Genomic DNA, 20,129 nt, shown 5'->3' on the forward strand with positions numbered 1-20,129 from the left:
GGCGGGCGGGGCGGGGCCGGCCCCCCCTTGCCCCGCTGGTTCCCGGTCACGTGAGGCCGCTCAGGTGACGTGTTGGGATTCCCCGCGCGTCCCGCCCCGCGCACGTGACCCCTGCAGCCGCCATCATGGGGCAGGCGCCGCCATCTTGAGGAGGTCGGCGCAGAGGCTGACTGGCTACTCGGCTGAGGGGAGCGGGCGGGCCCCGCTGTCCTCCGCCGCCACGACCTTGCTTGGATGGCCGGAGGGGAAGGAGAACCGGCGGTGAAGAAGCTCCCTTCCCCGGCTGTCCTCGGGCTGCGGTATTCTGCTGGCTCACGCTGTCCGCAGGGCCTGTGGCCTGGCCTGGCCGCCTCAGGTGGGAGGGTGGCAGGCCCCTCTGCCCTGCAGGCCCAGGTTCCTGCTTGGCCCGCTAGCAGCATGCAGTGCAGGACTCTGAGCCTGCAGCCCTCCCTACGCGCAGTGAGCATCTTGGGGGATTTACTTTCAGTATCTGGTTTATTCACCCTGTGCGTTAAAACACAAGTGATAACGCTCCCTACTGGAGCCTCCAAGGGGGCTGGTGGCAGCATACACTGGTGTTTCACCACAGTGTGTAACATGGAGCTGATGAAACGCACTTGAAAAGGTCTGATGCCAGTGGGGAGTGACTTGTGTCCTAAGGGTCAGCCCCAGGACAGATGAGAGTAAGCTCAAGCCTCACAAGTTCACTACTATCTGGTATCTTTCAGCCAAGGACCAACCCAGCAGCCCTTAGTAAGCCATGATGCAGCTCCTGTACCAGCACCATCAGTGCTGGCTGGGCAGCCCTGTCGCATGCCTATGGGTTGATTACTTTTTGGAAGAAGTGTTACCCATGAAACATTACTTTTTATCAGACAAAGCTGAATGGCCTGAGAGGTCAGGGGAGGTGAATTAGTGGTTCCTAATGACTTGTAATTCTGTGAATTTGTGAATAAGTAACCTTGGCTTGAATGGCCACGGTGGACTTGCTCCTCTCTGGGGAATGATTCTGCCCGGAGGAACTGCTCTGCTTGCTTTGTGACACACTGCACGTGCATGGGACAGCACACACGCCATACCTGTGAGGGGCCAGCAGGCTGCATCCACTATGCAGGTTTTGCTTTTACTTTTGCTTTATTTACTTCTTGAATGACAACCCCAGGCAGACCCAGGTATGCTGAATGGCCCTGTCACAAAGGACCAGCTGATCCTTGGCCCTGAAAGCTGGTAGACAAGTATTGCAAAGCACATAGCTGCTCAGAAATCTGGCTGGGCACAATAATAATTACACTAACAAAATGAAATTTGAACTGTTGGCTCAGGCAAAGTTAAGTTTCTGGAACTCTCCCTTCAGCGTTCCTTTCTCAGTCTCAGCTACAGGGGGAAAAAAAAAAAAAAAAGTTAACTGCAACCTAGACTGGCAAGCCATTATATCTGTTGAATGTTACTTTCCAAGCTGACAGCATTGCTGTAGGCAGGTTCCTAAAGTCATTTGACAAGTCAGCAGTAGCCTGGGAGGGAAGACAGAAAAGCTTGTTCTGTGCTCTACAGCCAGGCCCCTGCCTTTTCTCTCCAGCAGACTGTGCCACCAGGGGCCCTGCAGTCTCCATGGCCAGAAAGGCAACAATGTCCGATCTCCAAAATGTTAAAGGCAAGAACTATGCATTGTTAAATTAAAGCCAGCATCCTCAACACTCCTGAACATCTGCTGGCAGATGCTTCCATTTCCCCTCCATCCTCTTTGCTCCACAGACTGCTGTGTGCTGCAGCAGCCCACTTAGCATGCTCACTCACAGGTTTATCCTGTTTGGTGTCCCATGGTATCACAGAGAGAGTCAAGTGTCTCATCAAGGTCTGTGCCTAGGCACCATGCTGATAGAGGGTCTGCTGATTAATCACACCAAGAAAAGATAAATCACGGGGAATGTAATTGTGCATGAACATAACATCACCATTTGGCCAGGAATTGAATTTTAATGAGATTTTATGCTGTACTTAACATTCCATGATGTCAGTGCTTGTCCACACTACAAACTGCTTCTTATTGCCAGCAGAATGCCAGGTAAAGGCCCCTGAAACAGAGAGCTGGGAATGATGTTAGTCGAGGCCAGGAAAACTATGTGCACTTTCTTGGGAATTTGAGGCTAAAAATGGCTTCAGGCAGGTTTCCCTCATTGTGGCTGAAATTACGCATGTCTGGGACACCCAACAGCACATTGGCGGGAATGGTATGTGGCTTCAGTACAAGTGAAGTGGCGGAGACTCCAAACCCAGAAGATTAGAAAATGAATCCTAAAAGCAGATCTCAGGCCTGCTTATTTGAGCAAATGACAGCGAGGAAGGAAGTACCCTCCCAAGCTGCTAAACTGAATTCAGATGTCAAAAGGAATACACAGCACCAAAACTGCCTTGTTTGTGGCTTTGTTTTGCCTGGTTTGTGGCCAAACCAGGGCACTTTTGTATGAATGTACAAGCTAATGGACTTGTGGCAGTAACTTGATACTGGAAAAGACAGCTAGGTAAATGCAAATACTTAAAGATAGTAACATCCACTGTATGAGATCCTGCCACAAGGTCCACCCCACGGACACAGCTTTGCCAACGCTTCGGTGACAGAGATACATTCTTCTAGGCTGCAAGCCCTGAAGCATACCACTAATCACAACACTGGAAAATGGCCCAGACCTCCCTCTGTGCTCTGGGAAGAACAGAAGAACCGTGCTGAGGTGAAAGGTATGGAAATTTGCCTCATCAGTGCTGCAGGTATGTCACTCAGCCCAACTTTATGTCATGTATCTGTCTTGCTTAAGTCTTATTCCCTTTGGATGTTCTCATTTCTTAGTATCAAATTAACCCTGTCTTGTGTCACCAATAATTGCACACTCCTCTATTAATTGCATGATCTCTCTACTGCCCCAGTAACAGGCTGAGGGAATCACATGCTGTCGTTTCACTTGCATTTTCTTCAGCAAACATTTTTTTCTTCAGGTCAAGTTATTTTTAACCTGGCTCGATTCCCAAATTAGATTCACTGCCTGGCAGTGTGAGAAGTTGTACCAGCACACTTGGGAGAAACAGGGGGAGTGCATGCTACAGATGTGAAAGAAGGTCTAGGTGTCCAGAGGGAGGGTTTATCCTAGCACTGCTGCCAAATGAAGTGCTTGTGGAGATGCAGCCTTGGCTTCTAGTTTTTCATGTGGATTCACAATGAGATGTAAGAAATTGCGCTAATGTGCACAACAGCCAGGAGGCTGTTCACATCTATGAGTTGAGAACACACTGCTAATCTTGGGAATATACATGATTTCCTAAGGTTTGTCGTCAGCCTACTTTAGGCAGACAAAACCATTAGGTATAGGTGGCCGTATCTGCTCTCTGCCACTTGAGGTCACCCCTTTACCCTCTCCCAAAGGCGAAGGAGGAAAGCACAGGTCTAAGAGCACAGACAGGACAGTTCAAAGTGCCAAAAAAATGGTCCGGGACTGAAGTAGCAACCAGCATCCCCTTGGTAAACTCAGAAGAGCCAGGACTTGAGCCTGTGCTGAGTGCATCTCGTCCCCTCAGCGAAAGAAAGATGGTAAACACAAGCCACTGATTCTCCAGGAACCGCATCTTGCCCTCCCGCTACCCACCTCACACTCTCACAGGCTAGTGAGAACCATCAACTGTCTGTAGGTACCTTGTGGGAGTCACCTGAGACCCTGCAGTTGGGCCCCTAGGAAAGCTTCAGGCTTCACACACTGTAAGGTTGGGGGAGGATTTTTTCTGCATGCTTTGGCACTGTGATATGCTCCAGAGAAACTCAGCGATACCAGTTGCAAAGCTGTGGCTGTCTTGGGAGCTAAATGAAGCGTAGCTTGCAGAGAAAAGGAACAGCATTCATTAGTGAGCAACAGGAACAAAAATGGAGAAGCTTTTTGGGACACAATCCTTTGACCCTGAAACAGAAATTTTCCACTCCAGGATAAGTGGTGGCTAGCACTGGGCAGACTTACTCTGGGTTTAATTTATGTCAAGAGAAAAAGATGGTTAATACCTGTAGAGCAGAAAGAGATACGCTAACACAATGGTGGCAAGTAAGTCCCATGTGTCAGAGACACCGGTAATTCTCACCTGAGAACAGTGGTGGTTTGTACAGTAAGGCTGGATGTAAAAAGCCACAAAATCAAGAACCCCATGGTTAGACTGCAGAAGTAACAAGGTTTATTGAGAGTTGTTTTCATTAGATCTGCTGCTACCCTGTAGTTGAAAGCAGCAGCTTAGTTTCTGGGATCAGTTTCTCTTAATGAGGTTTTTATTTCCTCAAAGCTTATTTACTTTTCCAGGTTACTACACTTCTCTAAACCAGGTCTCCCAAGGCAAGAGGAAGCACAGATAAAATCCTACTGCTTAAAATGCTTCTCCAACAGAGCAGTAAAAGAAAAAGAACAAAAAAATTTAATCTGCAGCCTTTGGAAAAAGCGCCAGTATGAAAGAGTTAAAAGAGAAAGGTCAGCAAGCTCTATGAAGGCATTATCTATGCAAGCAGCATCCCTTAACCTCACCTGGCCTGAACTGACTGCTAATGGACATTTACCCTCTGCTGCTGCTGCAGAGCCACCCTACTCCATTCTCTCTCTGCAGGGCTGACTCACTCTGCAGTGCACACTCACAGGCACGCAATCTGCCACGTTACAGAGGACTATTTATGTGCCAGAAGACGCCACCTCTTTTCATCAGGAACTCTTACGAGTCTATCATTTCACTCTCTGAGACTGCCTGTTCTCTTCCAAACCAAATAAAAAGTCAATCCCTGCCAGATGGGACTGCACTCTGATCTAGCATGCTGCCATCAGTAAATGAAGGAAAAGAACCAAAAGGTCCTTTATTTTCTTAATGCCCTGAATCACTTGAGCAATTTGCTGATGCAAGTGCATCAGTGAAGGACTTGAAATGCGAGTTTTCACCTGGGAGTCATCAATGAGGATCTGGAGCATCGCTGTCAGAAAACACTTGGCCAAGGCAACACACTCAGATTGTTAGCTTTATTCCTGGCATATCTGCAGGTACTCAGTGCAAAGCAATCCTCCACCTCCACATGCTAACCCCAGTTTTTGTTTTATGCTCTGTTCTCTTGACTTGCGTGGGTTTATGTATTAATGAGAAATGCCTGATGTTCCAAGGTGTGAACAAAAATGCCATCAATAGGATTTTGCCTGCATTTGGTGATGTAAGTATCCATCACCACCCTGAGCCTAGTAACTGCCTTCTGCAAGGTGTCACCCAAGGTACAATCGGATCTTAAAGAGTTCCTATAGACCAGTGCCTTCACACTGCTTATTTCTCTTAGAGGGGAGCACTACCATCAGCATTTCTCTGATGGTTGCTCTCTTAGACGCATTTTGCTCATATTGTAAATTGACAAAAATCAAGGCTGGCAGCAGGTTCCCCTTAAAGAAGGTAAAACCAGATCTTAAAACATATTTGCAGCCCCAGCCATGACTTTCTCCTGTTCTGCTACACAAAGCAAAATACAATGCTTCTCACCAGAACTGCAATGTGGCACATGCTTTCTAGACAGCCTGAATTTGTGACTCACCCCCCTCCTAGGTGCAAGCTCTATCAGACTACATGGAAATACTGGGAAAGAGAATTCACTGCCATCAGTGCTGAGAGAGAATTATGCTACAGTTTCTGTAAATGTTTGACCCCTGCGTAAAGCCTAATTCAGAAGTTTAGAATCTACTGCTGCTGAAGAATGATCAACACAATTCAGATCAGGAATTTTTCCCCTTATCCCAGGCAATGGTTAAGCAGGCATCCAGGATTTTCCTTAAGTCAGCTTACACCTCTACAGCCCAAGCACCACCACTGCCCAGACTGCTGTGAAGAAAAGCCCTTCTGAAACACAAGACCAGCAGTACAGCTCACTCCAAAGCCAAGCAGCTGACAGCCTATAAATGAATGCAGACAATGAGTTTCTTAGCAAACAGAATAAGCCAATTAATTATTGATAATCAGCAATATTTAAAACTACACCTTCACAAAAAACAGTGAAAATACACACTAGCAAAACAATTGGCTCATAGCTGAAGTTTCCTGAATGGTCCCCAGTTTGGAGACCAGCTACCCAGAAGGTGCATGAGGTGCCACCAGGCCTGGGCCCATGAATGCTCCTGCCAGGCGAGATGCTCCAAACAGTTTCAGTGAACTCCTCCTGCTCTGACCATAGCTCTTCATGGCAATTACATCAGACTTGTTTGCTGCACAGGCACATGGGTGAAATGCATGTACACCACCAGCACATCTCCAGTCCCAAGTATGGCGACAGAAAATGTTCTGACAGATCACTCCAGATTCCTCAGTTTAGTCTGATCACAAAGATGCTACTAGCAGTAGGTCTTTAGTAACATTTTGGCTTGAAAAGGGTAGAGCTTGAGCAGCTCTCCAAACTGCACAACAAAGATTAAGGTGATCCTTAACTTCCCACAGGCAATCTGGATGGAACAAGCTCTAATCTGAAGGGGTCCAACATACATTTCCCATATAAGCTTTAGCATTGCTTTGCAACACTGAAATCCCCACAAGAGAACCTGGCTACAGCATTCACTACCTATGAGAACATAACTTCTCAGCTTAAACGCTTCTGATTTACTAGTTAAAAAAATGAGTTCTTGAGTGAACTGGTTTTGTTGATGACACTATCATTTAGTTACTTCAGACAATTGCTGCTAACAGTGCAGCTTTCCAACCAGCTAAGTTTCCGCAGAGCCATCACCATAACAAGCTGCCTAAAAGCTCTTCAGTAGCTCCTATTCCTTGTCACATGCTGAAGCCCGCACCCTTGCTCCCTGACCCTGTCTGCTCAGGCCATGTTGCACAGCCTATTACATGGCATTACCATGTGCCAGAGCAAAGGTGTACTGCTTGATCAGGGTGAACACAGCACTGCAACAGCCTTGCAATTCCTCCTCACCATGAGTACTGCCTGTGGGCAGCAGCTGGAAACAGCATCGCTACTGGCCCAGGAGAAAGAGGGAACAGTTTAACAGTTATGACAGCATCACTGCCGCATGGTGCTCAGTCACTTCAAGAACCTGCCTGCCCCTTGAAGGAACACCTCCTCTTCCTAAAGGAGCAGCAAAAGCATGAAATCAGAGGCAGAGGACTCATTACAGCAATGTAGTGAGGAAGTTTTATTTGGAAACATGGTATAAGTTTGTAACCCAACACTGGGTGCACGACTGATGCCGGAGCATACGCGATTACTACTGAAACACAGGAGTGTTTCGGACAATTGCTGTAATAAAACACAAAATTCTCATACTCCAATACCAGGACACTACAGCAATCTTTAGAATCAAAGTTACATCCAAGGAATTCTCTGCACTTACAATTGACCCCACAGTGTAATTACCTATATATAAGATTAATATATAGCATGGGAAATTGAAAATCCTTGCTCCATAGATGTATGAACATGTCAAGTCTTTTATAAATAAACATCCAGTGAAGAGAAAAAATTACATTTCTAGTTCATATTTATACATAAAGTACTAACAGCAATGGGTGGAAAATTGCACACAGGCCACCCCAAGCCATGCAGTAGGCTTGGAGCAGCCCATCCAATTTAATATTGAAGTACACACAGGACAGACAAGTCACTAACATACATCGCGCATTTACAAGAGATCAACTACCAAATTGGGACAACTGTACACATTGGAGAGACCATTTTCATTCTGGAGCTTTTTTTTTTAAATGTGGATTTGTTACATCTCTTTACATCATACCATGACATTTACTTTGTGGAGAGGATAAGGGCAACAATGAGGCCATAGAGACCCAAGACTTCAGCAAAGATCAAAATCAGGATCATGCCCACAAATAACCTGGGCTGCTGTGCTGTTCCCCGTACACCTGCATCACCCACAATGCCAATGGCAAAGCCAGCAGCCAGACCACTGAGGCCCACACTCAAGCCAGCACCCAGCTGAAGAAAGCTCCTGTAGGAGAGACGAAAAGAGTTTCAGTAGCAAGCAACAGCACACCAACCCTTCAACTTCAGGCTAGCTCCCCCCCACACACACACCCTCCCCAAAAGAATAATTAACATTTAGAGTAAACCTCTTTCCTGCAGAAAGAGCTTCTATACTCTTAAGCAAGCACAGCATCTCAGAAGCAGATGCTTCCTGAGCCTCCTAGCTCTGATACTCAAAATGGGCAGCTATGCCAGGTCTTCAGCTGACATTCCAGTATGGTTCATACACTAAGCTAAGCTACTGGTCCACCAGCTTGTCTGTAGCCACTTCAGTCAGCTGCAGGTTTAACATGCTACCAGAGCTGTACTTACTACAGACACATGGGCTAGTGCTTGCAGTAATGCCTGTCCCAAGGCACTGTGTAGCCTGTTACTAGCTGCTTTTTGCCTCCCACCTTTAGCAAATTATACAGCCATAGCACATCCAAGTTATTATTATCTTGCACTGCAAGAGCTGACAGGAATGGTCTGCTTTTCCAGGCAGCAGTACCCAAGGAGCAGTCCTTATCAGTATCTGGCCACCAAGTAAACTGCAAAGGAGCATTTGTACCTGCTGATTCTTAGGTCATGGCTTATTAGACCAACCACACTACTCAGCTATAGCTTGTACAGCGACACAGGTATCTGTTAAGACCTCAGAAGCATTGTTTTATTCAGAGGTCTCAATCAAGCCAGTTCCAGCTAATCTCAAAAGCCTAGAGCAGATTAAGTTTCAAACTAGCTAGCGTAGAGGCCTGATGTATAGCTTGAGGATTGATTTACCAGCACATAAGACAGCAAGCAATATTAATTATTCACTTGCATCTCCCAGGCAACAGGAGAACTATTTAGACAGTCTGATTATAGTGTTGGAAAGACCTGTGTATACCAGTTCTAGAATTTGGCACCATGAAAGAAGCATATCCCAGTACTGGCTGTACATTGTTTCTTTCAATAAACCACTGCATTATCTCTAGCAGTGGGATGTCTGATCTGTTAGCCAATACAGCAAGCTAATCAGGCAGCACTCCCACTGAGGCTAAGGCAACAGGTAGGACAGCTAAAATCCAGCCCACACTCTTAAGCCCAGGTTAGAAGCATTTAGCATTGACAGTCCTTCCAGGGGTCTTGAGCAAAATCCACTCACTGAGCAGCACGAAAATAGTGACAGAACAAACTTAAAGCCAACAGATGCAGCAACTTACTTGAATAGTGTGATAGAAGGTGAGAGGGCATTGGCAATAAGGACTGCCACTACGAGGCCATAGATAGCTATAATACCCGCCATGACAACAGGGATGATTGACTTCATGATGAGCTCAGGCCTCATAACAGACATGGCTGCAATACCCGTGCCACTCTTTGCCGTTCCATATGCAGCTCCCAAGGCTGGAAGAGAAAAAAATGCATTAGACATCCACAAATATAATCTCCTTCACTAGGCTGCAGTATTAGAACAGCCGAGTCAGCGCAAGGAAGAATTGTGCAAACCAAAACTAACATGGTCACTTGACTACTTGGTTTGTCAGCCAGGCATATTCCCCCAAGAGATGGGGAAGTGACCTATCCAGAGTCCTAGACCAAAGCCAGATCAATAAAAAGGTGCTGCTCAAACACTGATAACAGAATAGCCTAAGCCAGCTTCGCAGCAGGATATACTCCCCAGCAGACACTAATTGCCCATTTAGCAACCAAAACCCAAGGTCCAAATTTGAACTTGTTGCTTCAGAGCTTGTGCCCTTGCAGAGCCCACACTGTGAGGCTCTACCCAGCCCAACTGCAAAGGAAACAGCAACGCTTGTCTTTCCACCACAGCAGAATGTAACCCAGCTGAAAGCCAGGTTTTACAGTAACTGGGCTTTAAGCCACTTGGGCCGAGTTCTCTGATGCACCTAACATTTAACAAGTCACCTTCCTGGGGCCCCTTCTTCCACAAGAGGAATCTTTTTCTGCCTGTGCTTTGACCTGGGATTAAACATGCCATTTCGGCTTCATGAGACACATACCAAGATAGCAACAAACTCACATATTACTGCTGCAGTTCATTCCTTGGAGAAATGACACCCTCTTCATGTGTCAATAGTCTCACCTGTGAAGGGTTCAGGTCCAAACACTTGTTAATCCAGCCACTGGAACCACAAAGTGGAATATGGCTTGTACATTAGAGGGGACCATAACCATCTTACCCCTAAGGTTTGCTGACCACCTGTGTAAACACTTGACATGCAGAGACCAACACAGGAATCCAAAGCTTGGTTTCCACAGCAGAACACGGGCTTATCACCTCTAATGGAGAGCTGCTAGAAGAGTCCCAAAGCACTGTACCAAAAACTCCTGCCTTAAACTTTGTACTAGTCTCACAAAACGTCTACAAAAACAAAAAGGATTAGGAAGTACTTGAAAAGATCCCTTTCCTTCCAGCCTTGCTCTGGAGTACTCTAGAAACTCAACTCTGGACTGCACTCACCATCACCCAAGTCATACCCAGGTGAACAGCCATCCAGGACTAAGGCTTTGAAGCAGCACTGCAAGGTGGAAGGGCAGGTTGTCTCCTTTTCAGATACCATCAGGCTGATAGTCAAAGGTAATTCTTATTCAGCATGAAAATGCTCTTGCCAGTTCTAAAAGGCTGTTAGAGTATTAAACCCAAAGGAATTTCAAATCTGTACTGTTCAAAGACTATTTAAGTTTGCTCCACCTGCTTAAAAACAGATTTCTACAAGGGACAGCTGCTTGTTCCACACAGATGTGTAGCTGCGTTACACCAGCATCCAAGTATGGTATGGCACACCTGCCTAGGAGTTGCTGGGAGGTATTCAAAGGGCTTAGGATATGTGCTTTCCTGCTTCTACCTCAGCATTTACATAAAGCCTACCTTTGAGCAGTCAAGAATTGAGCAGTAATCCTCCTGGCTTTGTACTAAACTTCAGAAGATTAAAGGTAGCACCACTGCACTAACACAAGCCCCACTATCAGAAGGAAATTCAGTTTTAGTTACAAAACTTGAGGGGAAAACCTCATTATCAACTACAAACTGGTTCTGTACTAGCAACCCTGTACTCTTGAACCTTGACTGCCACTGAGCCAGATGTAGAGGGCTGTGCAGTGCAATTCAGAACCAGAATCCAGCTTAGCAGGAAGCCTAAGCCAAGACAGAAGACAGGTTTTTACCTGCAAATGTAAGCCAAACCTGGAAAGCAGCACACAGGCTTAGCTAAGCAGTATCAGCGATGGCACTGTTGAAAGGTCTAGCCCCTAGGAAGACCAGAAAGATAATGATGTAACTTGAATTAGGAATCTTTTCTGTTGGATGAAACAGCTTCTAAGGACTGGAAGTGGAATCAAGGCTCAGGCTATCTAGACTGGCTATGTAGCCTTTAGCAGCAGCCACTTCTCTTGTGGTTCCTGAATTTTTTCTAAACCTTTCCAGAAACAGGCTTAGGAGGAAGTTCACTATTTAAGATTAGATCAGTCATTACTTCCCCCAAGTCTGAAGTTAAAGGTGTTGCAATTAATGCAGTGATGGATTACAGAAGCTGATTTTTGTAATCCACTTACAGAAAGCCTGCCTGCTTAAGCTTTTGGGGAAGGGCAGATCAGCAGAAGTTTGTCAATTCCCAGCTGTTAAATTCCAATGCTAGGGAACAGGCAAAAGCTTATGCCTCGAATTAGCTCTAGACACATCAACAAATACAGTCTACATGTACTCTGCAGCAGCTAGTTTTCAGATGGCCCTGAAGACCTATTACACTCCCACTGGTGGACAGTCACAGATGCTACACATACAGCTTCACAGCATGACACACTTGCTCCCAAGGAAGTCTTTATCAGCATCCTGACCAACTGGAGTCCCCTGCAGCAGCATCTCCAGTATCTTACAAGGCAGCTTACCTTGCTGCTCTTCACTAGCCTGAGAAGTTCTCCTTACACCTCTGTCAATACCCAATATTACAGTGCAAGTGGCAAAGATTGTATCTGCTCCCCACCACAACACAGCCATCTGATGGCAGAGCTGTTCAACCATGAGCTGTTTGGCACTAGGTCTATCTTCCTGCACATCTTGACTTGTACCTCTCAGCAGCTCTGAGCATTTGAAGCACACGTGCTTCACATGCTACATTTAATTACCCTTAATCAAGAGTTGGAAGGACATGTTTTCCACAATCTGCTCAGTGAACAGGGTTTGAAGAGATCTATGTGGAAGACAGTGAAAGGGATACAAGAGCTATACCACAGCTACACACTAAGATTCCACATATTTACTTCAGATCATACAGCTCCATTACCTCCAACACACAGACCAATCAATGAAGCTAAAAAGGGTACAGACACTGAGCTATCAAAACATTTACCTGGCAGCTGGAGAAGGACCTTGCCTACCTAGCTTTACCACAGAAGGGAGCCATTCCAGTCTATAACCAGGAACTGTGCCATTTAAAAGTTCAATGGTGGTATAATACCGAGGAAGTACTTTATACATCACTCAAGACCAACTACTCCCAAGTAAGCCCGTTTCAAAGCTGGATTTTGAAATACTTCTGTAGAGTCACTCCTTGAACTCACAAGTCAGAGTTCATACAGTACTGCTCCTGGGGACAAAACCTCCCACAGGGCTGTGGATATTTTGCCTGGCACCTCACCATAGCTGTTACTTTCTATGAGACAAAAATGTTAGCAGAGGTAGTTTAGCTGTGCAGCTGCAAGATGAACTACAAACTAAAAAGTAACTTGCCATATAGTCTGTAGCTTCGGTAAGGACTGAACACCAGTTGTAGTCTTGGCACTGCCAGGACCTTTCAGTACAGCTTTGCCTCCGATACTCACTGTCACTGCTCAAGCAGCCTGCTGTTCAGATCAAGTGCAAGACCAAGTATTAGGACCAATCTTTGTAGCTATAGTTACAGTGCTCAGTAAGGTCATGCACAGAGAACGTTAATCTTGCAGCTAAGTTAGCTGCAAGTCACCTCATGCGACACTCCCTCAATATAGAAAGAGGCTATTACCAAAGGCCTTGCATCAGTTCTGCAAAGCTCTGCAGACAGATATGCACCTATGGACAGTGACCACATTGTCAGGAGTCTTCAAGCCAGGGAATGCAACAGGATGCATTTGCATGCATCCAGTTTCAGCAGCTGCACCACATTCAGACATGCTTAGCCCAAGAACAGAAGTTTTGAACCAGCCACACTCTGGTGGCATTTGGTCCATTTAGGCCTGTGATTCCTCCCATGTCCCATCCGGAGAAGCAGATTTTCACACTGCAATGTGGGAAAGATTTTCACAGCACTAAATATGCAGCCTCTTCCTGCATTAGGAAGTGAGCTAGTAACAGGTCAAACTTTCAAATTAAGATACCATGGGTTACTATCACAGCAAGTCTGAGACACCATTCTGGATGAGTTCTTACATCTGGAGCCTTTTATCAAATGGGCTGCCCTCTGCAGTAAGTAGGCTTCCTCTGAACCAGACAGACAGCAGACAATTCACCCCAATGCCTGTTCATCCTTGAGCAGGTTAAGTGGCTGGAGAACTGTTAGAGGTGATATCCAGGTCAAGTACAATCCTTGCTTTGCCATGACAGAAACCTGGGAATTTTCAAAGAAACAGGCTTCTCCTCGTTGGTATTCTAAGGCCCCTCCCCACACCACCCCATTTAACACAAACACAGCTCTACCTCCGATTACAGTAATGGATACTCCATGGCTGCTGTGGAAAAACCCTGTTGCTATGCCCAGCTGCACCTCCACAGAAGAGACAACCACATTAGTGGAACTGTATCTGGAGCCTATGCAAATTCAGATCACACTGCAGGTTGGCTATAGCCAGTCCGCCAGCAGTAACACCAGAAGGGTTAAGCTGCCCTACAGGAAGTTGTAGACTTTGAAAAAATATCTTTGAGACACCCATTACAGGACACGCTTTTTGTTCTTACCTAATGTTAAGAGTGTTAGATTATGGGTGTAGGGATTTCAAACAAGCCTAGGACTGTCAGCTTACAGCATTATCAACCAGTCAACGGCTAGCAGGCCATTTACTCATGTTCAGTAAGTGAGAACTTAAAAAGTCTATCAGCTCCTCAAGAAGCTGCTGCAATAGTAGCAGTCCAAAGAAAAGTTACCAGTCGACTGCCCCAAGGAGCTGAGACTGCTGCAATCTGTACTCTGGATTGTCTGGCACAGCACACAAAGCCTTTTGTTTTGGTTTGTTTTTTTTTTAAAGCTGGTACAGCTGACACTTCACAGTGCAGCCTTGCTCTTCTGCAAGCAGCAAAGTCCAGTTACTTGTTGTGTATCATCCAAGTTCCCCTGCAACCCCAAAGATGACTCATTTTACAGACTGGGTGGACCACTGCACTCCAGGTACTGACTAGCAAAAGCTATTTGTTATACCATTAGCAGAAGCCCTTTTTGTTTAGCTGGTCCAACAGCAGCTTACACCACTCACCAGGAGGCAGCCACAGCTAAGCTACCTCATTTCTGAGGTGTGGGAAAACCAAGATCATCTGACTGCATCCAGCAGACACACCTGCAGCCAGACTAACTTGAAGCATCATGCTCACAAGATTTACAGTCTAAAGGAAGCAAGTTCAGCAAGTTATATGTCTTACTGTGTGGTGAGGACAACAAGCAGGTGGTAGTATGCACTTCTATGAAACCACTGTTTCAAGAATCACTGAACAGTCTGATCAGGCTGAAAAGTTTTCCAGCTTCCAACTACTGCTCAAAATCAGTCAGCCTTTGGACAGACTGAAGAGACTAGTTTTAGGAAGGAAGAAAGAAAGTTGGCTAAGAGGTCCTGAGGCAGCTGGAACTTGTCTCCACTGCTGCTCTGAATGTTCCCATCAAAGGGGAAGTACCTGCAGACTGTCATTTACAGTGCCTTCAGAGAGAGACAGGAGTCCCATCAGGTACAGCTGGAAGCCACAGTACAAATGACAGCATATCTGCTTAAGCCAGATTTTGTATAGCCAACTGTTTATATTGCTGTTCAATCTGGTTATCAGATATTCAAGACTAGCATTTACCAAGTTGAAATAATGCCCATGTTGAGATGTCCTCTGTTAAATTAACAGAGCTGTAAAAATACTGCCTATCTGGTTTACAACACTTATGTCTTTACAGTCCACTAATTTACCTGCCATTAAGGATGAATGCTTAAGCTAGTCTCTCTACTGTAGACAGTCCGGTAGCTCAAACATCTGACACACTGATTTTTCCTGCCCATACCACAAGGCCTTTGAAGTACTCTAGTGATCTGGAACAGAAGACTACACTGAGCTGCACTCAGTTCTGCCATTTCACTTTTACCTGCACACTACAGCTAAGGAATCTGCAAGCTCCTCTTAGGATGAGGTCTACAACTGCTTACTGAGAAGCAGCTCTCCTCTCTACCAACTCCCCACCCCTCAAGAGACAGTATTTCAGGAAACACCGGTATAATTTTCCTTCAAGGCTACAAGCTGTTTATAGTCATGATGCCTTCTAGAATCAGACTGCACACGACTGCCAGCTGCATCAAGCTAGATGCTCTGAGCCAGCAATTTCACCATGGAGGTCTCTTAATAGCTAACCAACTGCTACAATTATCTGCAGCTCTAGTTTAAAGTAAGGTGCTATTTTGCTAGCTCTGCAGCAACAAGACAGAGGCCTAACCATAACACTGCTGGCTAGAGTTCCATTAGCAGTCTTCCAGATGCCTGATAGTGAAGCAGTACTGAAGGCACTGAATATCCATCCAGACTGCAGGTCCAAGTAACACTCCTTACCACATTAGGGAGCCCATCGTGGGGCACACCTGGGACAGCATGCTTTTCTACAAAGAGCATCAGCAAGTGCAGAATCAGACAGCTCTGCCCAATACTATGCTGCTTCATTTTGGCATGGAAAAGCCACAATAATTTGTTCACTCAACAGCACCTGACACTGAGCCAGCCACATGTTTTACACATTGGAAATAAAGGAACTTTAGCTATCACAACAAGTTGTAATCAGCAAATGAGTAAGCAGGCTTGAAGACAACCAAGGTCACAGCAGCCTGCTTTAGTCTTTCTAGCTGCCAGCAGTACTAGCTGACCAGAGTAAGTTCTGCTATCTATTTACCATCAGCAGTTCACATTTGAGTGTCAAACAGTACCACATAAAACCACTTGTTTTCACATCAAACTAGCTTGGACAGTATAGAACTTGAACCTGTTTACTAGAAACAGGTCTCAGAACTACAAGCTCCACAAGAATCTGATCTTCAGATACAGCACGAGCCAGACACTATCACCACAGTAATAAACACTGATCTAGGACAATTTTACATAGTTTTACACTGCTTGTCCAGACAGACTTAGCTCCTTGCTTCTAAATCTGGTAAATGTTTCAATAACTAATATCAAATTAACATCAGAACGTGCTGTAGTGTCACATCTCTGTAAGGAAAGCTACATGACACTGCAAGTTTTAGTTTATGCTACATTGACACCTCTACCACATTGTCTTAAAAAAAAAAATCAAAGCTACTTCACAAATCAAGCAGTTTGATAACATTCACAACTAAGAAATAAATTTTGCACCAGCAGTATCTATAACCTGCTGTCCAGTGACTGAACCCATCAGACAGACATCGGTCCTTGCGAGACTAATGCTTCATGGCTTAGACCTGCTAGTATTAAGACCATCTGACAGAATCTGCATCAAGGGCCAGTCATATACCAGCAGCAACATGATGGTTACCAAACCTTCATCAATATAGCTTATGCACTCACTCTGGATTACTCAACTCAAGCCTTCCCCTTTAACTTGCAATCCCACAGTACCATGCTATCAAACGCACAGCTTGTAGCAAACACTTCATTTCCAGTTAAGTTGTGCCAAGGAACACTTTGAATTCCTATCAAAAAGCTCCCTCGGATTTGCATCCCTCACTGATGTTTGCACTGAAGGAAGCTCGCATATCAAAACCAGTGTCTAAAAGGCCACACAACCATGTTCTTTTGCTTCAGAGTTCAATTTTGCAAGAGGAATCCAGTGACTCCTTTCTCAGGAAGAAAGCTCACTATTTAGGACTTTAATAGCTGCTCTTTTGCAAAAGGCAGTGAGTGGGCTGTTCCTTTCCAAGTAACCAGGTCTCAGTCTATTCCTCCATTATCTGCATTAGCCAAGTCAGTCGTCCCAACATTGGCTCCCACACCATTCCAGCCATGCTGTTTCCTGAAAAATCCTTACCCATTGAGTGCAAACACAATCTTTCAGCTCCAAGGTGGCAGGCCCTAATTGCCTTCAGCACAGGACATCTGCATCCTACAAACTGGACAAGACTAAAAGCCAGTCAGGTGTTTGGCTTTAATATTTGCAAAAAAATCCCAAGAACATGGCTGGTGTGACACTAGGCAATGGTGCCAACACCAGCATGACCAGACTGCTTCCTCTCAAATATTAGTTTTGATCCACTGTCTACTTAGCTATTTACACAGTTTAATCTACCAGACTAATCAGTCAAGAGCAGCTTCCACAAATTTGCCTTGCAGACCTAGCTACCATCTCAGAGGCTACTTTATCATCAGTCTCCAAGCACATGAGCAACATGAGCGTATGCAACTCAAGCTACAGCCAATTCAATACTTGAGCATTTTGATTCCTCAGCCGGGAGCTAAATTAGGCAGCAGATGAAGACAAGTCAATATGCTAATGCATGCAGAGGCACTGGCTAAGCCCTCAGAAGAGAAAAATCAGACCGGTTTCTAGTTCTCGTATTCCTAGCTACTGTAGCACTTGCATTTGGAAAAAAATACCTAGCTGAAGCTTTCCCGGTGTTACATCCCAACCAGAAGAGCAGGTCTGCACCCAACAGGAAACAGTAAGTGCTCAGTCAGAACAGCAGTCATTTTCTGCAGAAGGTTCCCTCAGGCTTCCAGAGAGCCAAGGCATCATATGATGGTCCTTCTAGTGTAAAACAGCATTTATGGGTCTCAGCATGAAGAGTCTCCAACAGGGAGAGCAGATACCACAGAATGACCCAATTTACTCCGCACTGAGGCTCCCTGATTCCAGATGCAGCTGGACAGCCACTGGAGAAGAGCTTCCCTTTTTCAGTACTTCATGCATCTCCCATTGCCAAGGGAAGGTCAGGAGCCTATCACTTCCTTTTAATGTCAATAACCTTTTTAAAGCTGATTCCAAGCCTGAACTGCCTGCATAGCTAGGTTTCAATAATCCCATTAAATATCGGTCTTGCGTTATCCAAGGAACGCTTTAAAACAATTGTCCTAGTTCTGTGGCAGGAGAAGCACCGCACCCGGCCCCGGGAGAGGCAGCCCGACCCTCCCGGCCGGGGAGGCCGCAAAGGCCGAGCCCTGCGGCGGCACCGGCCGGGCTCACCGCCCCCAGGACCGAGCCCCGGGGGAGGCAGGCGCGGCAGCAGGCCTGGCACGCCATGGCGCACGTTACCAGGGCTGTGGTGGCACCGGCTTTCTGGCCGGCAAGACCCCCCCCATTCCTGCAGGCCCGGCTCGCCGGGGGCCCGGCCGCGGCCCCGCGGGGAGGGGGCGGGGAGGCGCGGCCGCCCCCGCGGGGCCGGCCCGGGCGGCGGCACCGCCGCAGTCACGTGGGCGCGGGGGCTCCGCCGGCGACGGCCGGCTCCGCGGTGACGTCACCCGCGCAGACCCCCGCCGCCGCGCCCCGGTAGCCCGGATGAAGCCGGGGGCAGGGGGGGAGGGGTGGGGTAGCCCTCCCCGGTCCCGGGGCCGCCTCCCGCGGCCAAGCCGGGCCCGCCACCGCGGATCCCGCCCCGCCGAGGCGGCAGCAGGGCGGCGAAGGTGTGTGCCCCTCCCCCCCCCGCGATGCCCCCGCGGCGAGCCCGACCGCGCTCCCTCCTCCGCCCCCGGCGCGCCCCCCGGCCGGGTGCTCACCGCTGAAGACCATGGCAGCCGAGGCGCCCATGACGGCGAAGAAGGAGGCGTACTCGGGGCTGGCGCCGGAGGACATGGCTGCGCGGGCCTAGCCGGGCCGGGGCGCCGCTGGGAGCAGGAGCGCGAGAGGGCGGGGGGAGGCGGGGGGCTCCGCCGCGGCGCCGGTCCTCCGCGGGCAGCGCTCGGCCACAAAATGGCGGAGGCGAGGAGGGACGGGAGAGATGGGGCGGAGGCCGGCTGCAGGCACCGCAGGGGAGGGGAAGGGGCCGGCCGCGGGCGGAAGAGCGGGGGGTGGGCGGCGGCGCGCAGCTCCGTCCCGGCGGCAGTGCGCGGCGGCCCAGGCGCGGCGCCCTAAATACTGCCTCCGCAGGACAAAATGGCGGCGACCCGCCCGCCACGTGACCCGCCACCCCCGCCCGCCCGCCCCGCCCCCGGTTGCCACCACGCGCGTGCGGCCGGGGGGCGCCAGCCCGTCCCCCCACCCGCACGCTCACGTCCGATCCCCCTCCCGTCCTGCGGCGGGTCTCGCCCCACCGGGACGAGCGAAGACCGCTCTCTCCCCCGTGCCCCGTGTCGCGAGTGTGGCGCTGGGCCGCGCCGCCCCCTCCCCGCTCTGCGCCCGTCCACTCGCCCTCCCCTCCTCTCCGCCCGGGTGGTTCAGTCCTGCCCGGCGGCCGCGTCCCGCCGAGCGTGATTCAGCGCTCATTAGCATAAGGGGCGTGTCCAGCGTGCGGCACCGCCCACGTGGCGGAGGGTGCTGGCCGGGCCGAGTCCCCACGCCGGTCCCTCAGAGCCCCCCCGGCGTGTCCCCTGCGGCGTATCCCGTGTGCCACGCCCGGCATCCCCCGTCCCATGTGCTATGCCCCATCCTGTGTCCCCTGTCCCATGTGCTATGCCCAGTGTCTCATGTGCCGTGCCCCATGCCCCGCGTGCCGTGTCCGCAGCGCCGCATCCCCCACACTGCTTGCCATGTGCCACATCCCCGCACCTTGTGCCCTGTGTACCCTGTCCCCGAGCTGTGGTGACCTGCCATGGACTCTCCAAGGGGGATGTAGCTGTGCCCACGGGGCCTTGTGGCTTGGGGTACCCTTTGGGGGTCTCTACCCTCTGCCCTCCACCTTCTCCTGGGGTCTCAGCAGCATCCCGCTGGTGTTCCCCATCTCCCCTGCTCCTCTCCCTGGCGAGTCTCCTGCTCCCTCGCACATTGGTGGCCAGTGCCTCCAGCCTATCCTTCTC

The 20,129-nt window shown here is 48.4% G+C and overlaps 1 protein-coding gene and 1 long non-coding RNA gene across 2 annotated transcripts; one reads left to right on the forward strand and one right to left on the reverse strand.

Moving 5' to 3' along the window:
• The first annotated feature begins 43 nt into the window (after positions 1-43).
• On the forward strand, positions 44-7,502 carry LOC114016764 (uncharacterized). The gene is made up of 2 exons (XR_003561422.2): positions 44-2,763; positions 4,326-7,502. It is a non-coding gene; the product is annotated as an uncharacterized LOC114016764 (long non-coding RNA).
• On the reverse strand, positions 7,161-19,270 carry ATP6V0C (ATPase H+ transporting V0 subunit c). The gene is made up of 3 exons (XM_055708436.1): positions 18,894-19,270; positions 9,205-9,388; positions 7,161-7,985 (listed from the first exon to the last, which is right to left on the reverse strand). Exons 1-3 carry the CDS (start codon positions 18,967-18,969, stop codon positions 7,781-7,783), a joined length of 465 nt encoding a protein of 154 aa, XP_055564411.1. The 5' UTR covers positions 18,970-19,270; the 3' UTR covers positions 7,161-7,780.
• Positions 19,271-20,129: the final 859 nt, after the last annotated feature.

The sequence above is a fragment of the Falco cherrug genome, chromosome 4 (genome assembly GCF_023634085.1).
Source record: "Falco cherrug isolate bFalChe1 chromosome 4, bFalChe1.pri, whole genome shotgun sequence".
NCBI lineage: Eukaryota > Metazoa > Chordata > Aves > Falconiformes > Falconidae > Falco > Falco cherrug.

Excerpts from the sequence above, each read along its gene's own strand:
- ATP6V0C (XM_055708436.1), bottom strand. The coding sequence starts at position 18,969 with ATGTCCTCCGGCGCCAGCCCCGAGTACGCCTCCTTCTTCGCCGTCATG. Across the intron at positions 9,389-18,893 it reads GGCTGCCATGGTCTTCAGCG|CCTTGGGAGCTGCATATGGA; the intron begins GTGAGCACCCGG and ends TTTCTCTTCCAG. Across the intron at positions 7,986-9,204 it reads CCTTCTATCACACTATTCAA|GAGCTTTCTTCAGCTGGGTG; the intron begins GTAAGTTGCTGC and ends TCTCTCCTACAG.